At 34.2% G+C, this 9,277-nt stretch overlaps 1 protein-coding gene across 2 annotated transcripts; it reads right to left on the bottom strand.

Annotated features, from left to right (window-relative positions):
* Nucleotides 1-2,628: 2,628 nt before the first annotated feature.
* LOC130802973 (uncharacterized) lies at nt 2,629-9,231 on the bottom strand. Of its 2 annotated transcripts, none has more exons than XM_057667110.1 (5): nt 8,971-9,231; nt 8,777-8,843; nt 5,770-5,818; nt 3,823-3,867; nt 2,629-3,584 (listed from the first exon to the last, which is right to left on the bottom strand). In XM_057667110.1, the coding sequence occupies exons 1-5, from the start codon at nt 9,163-9,165 to the stop codon at nt 3,575-3,577; spliced, it is 366 nt and encodes a 121-aa protein (XP_057523093.1). In that variant the 5' UTR covers nt 9,166-9,231; the 3' UTR covers nt 2,629-3,574. The 2 variants fall into 2 exon arrangements, with proteins under 2 accessions (XP_057523093.1, XP_057523092.1); XM_057667109.1 differs by having other exon boundaries at nt 2,662-3,598; nt 3,824-3,867; nt 8,971-9,228.
* Between the last annotated feature and the right edge of the window lie 46 nt (nt 9,232-9,277).

The raw sequence follows: 9,277 nt of genomic DNA, 5'->3' as shown, positions 1-9,277 counted from the left end.
AATATATATTATAATGAATCTAACGAGATCTCACATGAATATATTTTATCTTCTAAATATGTCTCAAAAATATTAATCTAATTTTTCTGCTCTTAAAGTGGAATATTTTAAATGAAAAAAATATTATAGAACGAGGGAGTATAATGATAATAATTGTCATATTATATTGGTAAACTTAATGATTTTATAACTAAAAAGTCAATAATTTAAATCTTTGTCACCTTTATTATTTTTTAACCTAAATTTTGTAGTCTAATGTTTTTTCTCACCCAAGTTTCGCCATTAAATGAGATATAAAGGGTACATATAAAATGCGCTACTAATTCGTATTAGATTCATAGAATTGCAGATTTTTTAAGGAATATTGAACTTTTTTACGCAATTAAAATCATATAATAATAATTAATCAATTTAACGGTAAAATTGATGTATTAATAATTAAATAGTCAATAATTTAAATTTTTATCTCGTTATTTTCTTAACTCGATCTCATAAAGATTTTTATTTATATATAAGACCGAAAAAGTTATATATAAGAACAAAAAAGAAAATTTTAAAATATGTAAATGTAAACTCCGGAAAAAGAAACATTCAATAGATTTACAAAGTAGGGGATCAGAGAAATGAGCGACTAGGGTTTTAAGCATTAATGGTGTTACAAATAAATATTGTCCTATTAAATTCGTCTCGTACACATTTGACTAGAAAGCCAAAAAAATGACGGAAATAAATATTATGGGATGATAGGAGAAATGAGTATGCGATGAAAATATAAGTTAATATATAATGTGACTATGTAAGTTTATGAGCTAAATTTAATAGAATAGACTAAAAAATTTTATGAGATAAATTAAAAAAAATGCATTTAATTGAGTTGAATTCAAATGATGGGAATCAGTGGGAGCCCAAAAATAAAGGGCAAGTGATGGCATGGAAGTCTGACATGAATTTGTACTGTCTGTTTTTACTTCTCCGAAACCTTGAAATTAGTCCCAATGCCAATCCCAACTACCAACTGCTATACTATGATATTATCACCAACTAACTTTGCTGCTCAACCCTAGTTAATGGACTTTTTTTTGGCTTCTGAAATGAAGTATCAGCTATTATTGTGAGAGACTGTCTTTTTTATAGAGATGATTTTACACAAAGAATTAATATTTTCATAGTATGTATTAAATAGGCTAAATAAAACATTTATAAGACGCATCTTTTATTCTATATTTATATTTCAAATATTTTGTCTTACTCTCTCCATCAAACAAAACAACTTTAAAAAGCAACGATTCCACTTATTGCAAGTAATTGACAAGAAACATTATACTTACAATTACAATGTTACATTACACCATCATTTTTAGGTCCTTTTTCAGGATCAACAAATCAAAAATAATATCAAAACCTAAATCTCAAAAAATTAACAGGTGCTCTCTTAAGAGACCGTTTTTTATAAAGACGACTCTTAAAAGCCTAGCTAAAATCTAATTTATGTTAATTTAAAAAAAAATTGACGCGCGTGTGAAGTGAAATGTGAAAAGTCACATAATATATTTGGTGTTATGCAATCATATATTTGAGGGTTATAACATCATTTATTTGGAGTTATAACATAATATATTTGAAGTTATAACAATATATATATTTGAGGTTATAACATAATATATATGGGGTTATAACAACATATATTTGTGGTTATAACATAATATATTTTAAGTTGTAACAATATATATTTGAGGTTATAATATAATATATATGAGTTATAACATAATATATTTGGTGTTATAAAAACACTATAACCCCAAACACAAACCATTATATACCCAAATATATAATGTTATAATTCCAAATACAAACCTTCATATATCCCATAATCCCACTATATAGTGTTATAACCTTAAACACAAATCATTATATATCCAAATATATAATATTATAACCCCAAACACATAATATTATGACCCAAAACACAAACCATTATATACCCAACTATGTAATGTTATAACCCCAAATACATATCACTATATACCCAACTATATGCGCATGTTTAGAAAATTTAATTAATTTTTTTTTTTTAAAATTCAAAATTAGGCCGGCCCAAACTTAAGACGTCTCTTGTAGAGTGCAACTTGTGAAACAATAAAGTTGACTTATAATCATGAAAATGCTCCAATTTTAGGAATAGTTGATTACATAAACTAGGCACCACTAAATACTACATATTCGAAAGTTCAAAGTATTTACTTTGATAAGACTCCTCCCGGGAGGCAAGGGGTAGCGATGTGTGCCCTACGCTACGCGGCGATTTTGTGCAAGTAGGTCTAAGTGGGGATTTGATGTGGAACGCAGGTCTTTTTACTAGACCAAGATAAAGGTACATATTTATTTATGATATTATACATAACAAATTTATAAAATCTATGGAATTTTATTTTTCCATAAAAACTTAGCTGTAGGAATTATAAGCATTCCCTTTGCTCTTATAAATTTTCTCTTATGTCATTATTAAAGGTAATCTAATAGTAATACCGAAGTTCATGGAAAGCTTTTGATTGAATAAATAAAACAAGTTGTGTAATCACCTCAAAAGTCAAAATGAAAAGTGGGACACAATGTGGTACAATGAGAATCTAATGTCATTGTACTCACGGACTCGCATATTTTCCTTCTCATTGGTAAAATTGATCGAGTATCCTTTTTGGCCCAGACATCGCACGAGTCCACTTGATTTGATTTCAACAAGCATGTTCCTTGAGAGCGAGATGAGAATAAAGGAAAACTTTACACTCAGCTCGTTTTGTTGCAACGTAGTTCCGTTTGAATTTGATTTTACAACTTAATTGTGAGGCAAACCAACTTAATTGGCAAAGAAATACTTCTATTAATGTTGAATCTTACATCATGTTTTCACCATTGAAGAGGCTCCAATTTAAACGAAAGGTGATGCAATAGATTAGCACCATTATCAAAAGACCACACATTTGCAAGTTCAAAGTATTACTTTCATGAGACTCCTCTCTGGAGCCAAGGGGCACCGGCATTGGCATTGGCACCGACACCGGACACCATTATATGTTCAACGTGTTGCCGCAGTTTTGGGTAAAAATCTCATTCCCAAATCTTGGGATAGTCAAATCTCAAATTCTAAAGAGAACATAATTCAAGTTTGTATAAACCAAAAACTTCATTTCACATCAACATAGCCCTAATGCCTTTCGAGAGATTTCGAAAGACGTTGGATCTTGATTCGTCAGATATAAATCCATCTTTTAACAGGAGTTGAAACCGACCAGCATCCGAAACATTCCCGTACAACAGTAACATACAAGTTAGTTCATAAGTTGAACAGAGAGAATTCCGCCGAAGAAACCAAATGTTATAATACACGATAGACAAACAAAAAAACATCAATTTTTTATTGGCAAAATGATCTAATTACAGATAGTTTAGTACCAAAATCTATACGTAGAGGGCATTTTATGGTCCAGCTTCCGGGACCCGAATGAGTCATCAGAATGACGAAAAGGGGCAGATCAAGTGATTCGGACAAGTCGGCTGACAGCTGCGTCTAAAGCATCTACATTCCTCTTCAGTATTTTTATGTTGTGTGATTAAGGAAGCCAAATACCCAAAAGGAAGTAAAAAGAAGAAATGGGAGGAGAGAATCCAACAAGTAGTAATTTTCATAGAATCAGATACTTCAACACAATAAAAAGTGGGAATTTACCGATTCGAACAGGGGTTTGATGCCCTGAACTGAATGAGTTTCGAACACATACGTCAAAATAGGACCATATTAGTAAATGTCAAAGTCAATAAGGATACAAATGGGCAGCTAAGTTATCAATGTCTTTCATCTCCTCGTTTAACCTGCAAAACACGAGAAACAAGAGAATGAAAATAACGCAAAATGACCAATACGAATCACAGTGTGGCATGAATTTGCTAAAGCCTCGTTGAAAACGAAAACATGTCAGAGCAAAGCTCTATCTATTGATTCGCTGGAAAGGTCAAGAAACGAATCACAAAAATGGATAGCATGCTTGTCACAAACTACTCATAAGAACCACAGCATCTTGAAGCCAATCATACAAGGACCTTTTCTCGAGCTAGTGACTGTGCAGGACAAATTGTGATCGTCAAGAGGGGAAAATGAATGCAAAAATGTCAACGGGGATATTATCAATCCAATGAGGGAGCCTTCTAAAAAAGAAAAAAGGAAAAAGGTGTGGCTGTGTGGGCAGCAAGGTCAAAGAGTATATCAACCATAAAACAAAGCAGAATCTACAAGATGGGTTCAAAAGTATAGATTCAATAAAAAGCAACAGTTGCTGTCAAATTCTTCACGCTTTAATTCATTTGGGACCCGCCTTACCAAAAAGCAGAACGAGAAAAGGGGAAGAAAGAATTGCTTGCATCACAAACTGCTGCACCTCTCAGATTTCTTTTAAGATCATTGAGCATGAATTAAGTTGGTTAATTTACTGATCTCTTATAAAGAATAGTAAAAGAAACATGGGACAAGTGATGTGAATGGCAGAGACGAGGCTTGTGCAAGGAGGCTTACATGTGTGTGCAAGAGGTGGTTGCTCAGACGAGCAAGCCATTGGCTCACACGAGCAAGATTGTGGAAAATAGAAACTAGCACACGAAGTACATTCGAACGAGCAACAAGGAGATGAGCGGACAGTAGCAGGGGCTGGCGAGTGCTTGAATGAGCGGCTGATCGAGCAACTAGATTTTTTGGCCGAGTAAGTCTAATGATCATCCTTTGTCAAAACATTGCAAAAGTTTTGTCACGTGTTCTGAATTTGAGGAGTTCGAAAAATGATTCCTTTGAGGATTTGAATCCTTATGAAGGCTTCTTGAAGATCAAATCAAACTGTGGTGAATGTGAGCACTTGTCGATGTTGATCAACTTCCAAGAGAAAGAAAGTAGGGTGACAAGCGGGCAACACCACTAAGGGGGAGTGCCAAAACAAATATGAGGGGAGTGCAGACACTAAGAGAGAGTTAAGAGCGTTCTTGTATTCCATAAGCGAGCAATTAAAGATGTTTGAGCTAGGTGAGCAAACACTTAGAGAGTGTTTTAGAGTTTTGTATTTAGTTGTAATTGTGTATAATTACATAGAATACATAAAGACATTGTGGTTCAAGTGGTATCCAAAGATACCCATAAATAGTTGGCTTTCCTATATATTCTGCTAATTTTTTTGTGTCATCTCAAGACACCATTTTCACTTCCTTTGATGGCCAGATTTCACAACCCGTGTAACATGATTCGCTGGTTAATTCATTTTTGGATTCATGATTCGCTCAAAATGACCCTAGAATAGCCCAAAACCAACAATAATTCGTTTTTTTTTATTCGCGATTCGCAAGGAGATAAGTGAATCATGTGACAGTGTTCACAACAGCCCTCAAAAGTCAGCATCACCTATCAAAGAATTATATTTTTGTATTCGGATGTTCAAGTAAACTGCTTTTTATAACATTTGTAGTTTTGGTATATAGGGGGGAAGTCTGGAAGGGGTAAATGACCATTGAATAGCGGACTCGGTCCGCTGATATGAACCAAACATTATGTCCAAACTCCAAAGCTTGCCTTTCTGGATCTATTGACGAGTAAACTAGATGTGCAATTCTATACAAGATCAGATAGTCTTCCGAGATGAGAAAAACAACTAACAAATTAAGTTTGCACAGACATGGATTTCAAAGAGAAGTTAAGATGTAAATTGAAACGATGTTCTCTAGCCATAACACACATACCTAATACATGAATGTATAAAGCGATTGCCTCTTGTTGCTGCATCAATAGCTGCAAAATGGACATAATGATAGTTAGACTTAAAGTAGGGTTACAAGAAATCACAACTGAAGAGCTAAAACACTAAAGACTAGAAAAGAAGGAAGATTGGAGAGAAAAAGCAAGACAGTCGGAACTCGGAAGACAAAAAAAATTGTGTTAATCTAATACAGGGAGAAAGAAAATAGTTCCCGATAACACTAGTCCTGACTTCTACCTGAGGTTGGACTATAGTACAAAACAAGTTTAACAAACTCTAATAATGAAACATTCTGCAATGTACTACAGATTAATAATTCAATCCATCTATGATCTTCCAACACCTAGTGGCCTCCCACTATAGACAAACAACAGGGGGGGGGAGGGAGGGAATACAAGCCCAAACAATTAGCTGTAAAATTTGCTCGGTAGCAATGGAATCTCGTCATACACAATAAGGGTATAGAATATTTGTAAGATAGCAAAAAAATGTTAGCACTAGCAGTATTATGATTTATGAGACTCAACCATGTTAAGGTAAAATGAATGAATTTCTAAAGTCAAAACAAAAATCAACTTGGACAGAAATAAAGAATTAGGTCAAAACAATCTTCCATATCAAACCAACATTGAGTTTTTTTAAGGCCACTAGATGATCTATGTGTTTAGACAGGAATCAGTTCTTAAAACATTCTATTCAAAAAAGTGATGTTGTTCAGATATGCTTGGTCTTGCAAGACATGACTTTGTCATGTTAGTGGCAACCTACTTGTTGAGCAGTTTCACTATGTTGCCAGCAAGACCAGCGTATTTTCACAGTTTCATTATGTTAAGTTCTTAATACTATGAATTAAACGTAGTGTTAAATAATTTGTTAGGTAAATACCCCATATACACTACATTTTCATTGATTTTTTAGGGTTAGCTATGGCCGGTCTTCACCCACTGATAGCTCTACCCCTCTGCATAATGCACTCCCAAAATTTCTATAGCTTCCACCATCAACTTGAGCTCCTGAGTAAGCTAAGGTGGAAGGTTACGGAAACCTGGGAAATCCAACTGCTCTCTTCAGCTGTAAACATGGAAAACTAGAAGCATTCTAACTTTGCGAGGTAGCTATAGCTTATATGCTACTTGCCTTATCTTCTCCAACACTTTGTAAGGGCCATAAAACTGGGCAACAAGCTTCTCAAACGGCCTTCACGCCAATCATTATATGTGATAAAAGTTAAAGCTTGAGAAGTGCCATGTCTCTTGGTTTAAATTGTTCCTCCTGCGTATTCCATCAGCTTGAGGACTCGATAATTTACACAAAATCTCCACTAACCATTCTTCTTTGTCACTAAAAGGACAAAGCTAGACAAAGGACAGGTTGAAACTTGAATAATGGCGCCAAGGAGCATATATTGACCAACTTTTCAATCTCATCTTTTGCATTTGCGAATATCGATATGGTCTCACGCTTATTGGGTCAATTATCCTTTCATAATTATAGTGTGTATTCAGCCTTTATCCTTATAAAAATTGAAAAATAGCACTCTACTCGTGCAACATGGATTGTAAGAAGCAGCCTCTCGAATAGCTTTATGTACAAATTTTACTTGATGCTTCTCATTCTCTAATTGACTATACCCAACAAAAAGAGCCTCTTTTTTTATGTGATATTTTGCATCGAACCAAAGAAGAATGACCCCTTGAGTTGAATGTTTTGCCCCCACTTGAAATTGCATAGTCAAAGTCTTCTGGTTTGCAGTCACTTGCCTCTATGTTTCAATCTACTAAACCTAAAATCAAATCAGAATTACCGAATGCTAGGGTAAATAGTCCTCCACAATATCAAATCCTTGAGCATATCAATTTCACACTCTCCATTTCATCGTATTGAATCCCCATTTCCTAACGAGACTCCAGTCTCCGAACTCTTGATTTTGAAGTGGGTATTCCCAATTCCAGCTTTTCCACCTCTATCAAGAGTACAAAATTATGTGTATCCTTTGGATTGATGATAACCCCAACTTTCTACCCATGTATAGTGCCCTATTGCCCTCCAACTTGAGAGCTCTTGGGTTTGTAATTCTTATAACAAAATTAAGAACCAATATACTACACTATATCAACTTCTAATTGCTCTTGCCAAACACCTATTCATCCTCTATGCCCCTTTGTGTTATAACGATGTTGAGCTCTTGCATTTACATTTATGGCCAAGTCCCAACGTTCCACTTCTCATTAAATTAGAACTCAAACCCTTTTCTCTTTATTTCCTTGGTGTTGCTTTTCAAACAATTACCTTGTCTCGCTGAAATTTTGATTCAAACCTGCCATTTTAGGATTCGAGGGGCTATGGTTTATTGAGGCGTAAGTAAGATAGTCGAGATGCATTAAGCGTGTGAAAATACGGAAATTAATTTTGTAGATTGGCTATTTGTGGTTAAGGTGCAGCTGATTGGGCCCAACACAATATTTCTTTATATCGCTTCTTTTTCTCATTACTTTGCAACCAATTCTTCCACCTCTCCAACAATCAAATTCCATTAGTTTTCTATCTAACACCCTTTGTTACCCTTTGTTTTCCTACTTTGACTTCTATTCTCCCCTTAAATATGGACCCTCAAGCATGCCCTAAAACAAATTCAACATGGCACTTGGTAATAAAATTGACCTCCAACTATTGGTATAAATCCTAAATGGAAGGCAGGAACTTCCCTTACTGCTAAGAAACATTTTCCAATTTATTACACTATAATCATCAATTATTGCCAAAAACAGTAAAAGTAATTGTTATTAGGTTGTTATATGAGCTCCAAATCATCATAAACTGATTTACAGGAAACATTACGTCACATAATAGGAAACAACAAGAAGTGGAAGAATTCGTCGCCCAAAAACATAACTAAATGTCAGGGTAAAAATTGAAAGAGGAGAAACTAAAAATAAAAAATTTAATCCATTCATTTAATCATTCATTCAAAAAATCAAAACATTATGTACCAGATTCTTGAAGCTTTCCAGCAGCATCACTGAAGCATTGTATATGATCAACTGAAGTATTGGTAACCTACTCATTAAAACCAAAAAACCACAGAAATTAGAATCAGAATAAAAACCCAAAATAATCAAACAAAAACCCACAAAAATTAACCAAAACCCCACTAAAAAAGAGCAATTTTCATTGATGGATGAACCTCGGAGAGTGCTAATCGAAGAGAAGCAAAGAGAGAGGTGTAGCTCTCAGCAATGGCGAAAGAATCTCTCTCTACAACTTCAAGTGCTTTAAGGAGATCTTCTTGATTGAAGGAATTTGATGCTTTCATAGATTCTTTCTCCTCCATTGATGAATCTTCAATTGAGAATATTTCTTCATTCCCTTCATTTTCCATATCTTTATCTTTGTTTTTCTAAATGCGATGATAATCAAAGAAGGTGCAACTATAAACAAAAAATACTCGTGCGTTCTTATTTTTGGTCACGACTTTAATTTATATTTTAATC

Source organism: Amaranthus tricolor, chromosome 16, assembly GCF_026212465.1.
Source record: "Amaranthus tricolor cultivar Red isolate AtriRed21 chromosome 16, ASM2621246v1, whole genome shotgun sequence".
Classification (NCBI taxonomy): Eukaryota; Viridiplantae; Streptophyta; class Magnoliopsida; order Caryophyllales; family Amaranthaceae; genus Amaranthus; species Amaranthus tricolor.
The sequence above is the reverse complement of the archived record's forward strand: the minus strand, read 5'-3'. Positions and strand labels throughout refer to the sequence as shown.

Coding starts and splice junctions, on each gene's coding strand:
- LOC130802973 (XM_057667109.1), bottom strand. CDS start 9,165: ATGGAAAATGAAGGGAATGAAGAAATATTCTCAATTGAAGATTCATCA. Junction 5,819..8,776: donor TGGAAAGCTTCAAGAATCTG/GTACATAATGTT, acceptor TCCATTTTGCAG/CTATTGATGCAGCAACAAGA. Junction 3,599..3,823: donor TGATAACTTAGCTGCCCATT/TGTATCCTTATT, acceptor AATCACACAACA/TAAAAATACTGAAGAGGAAT.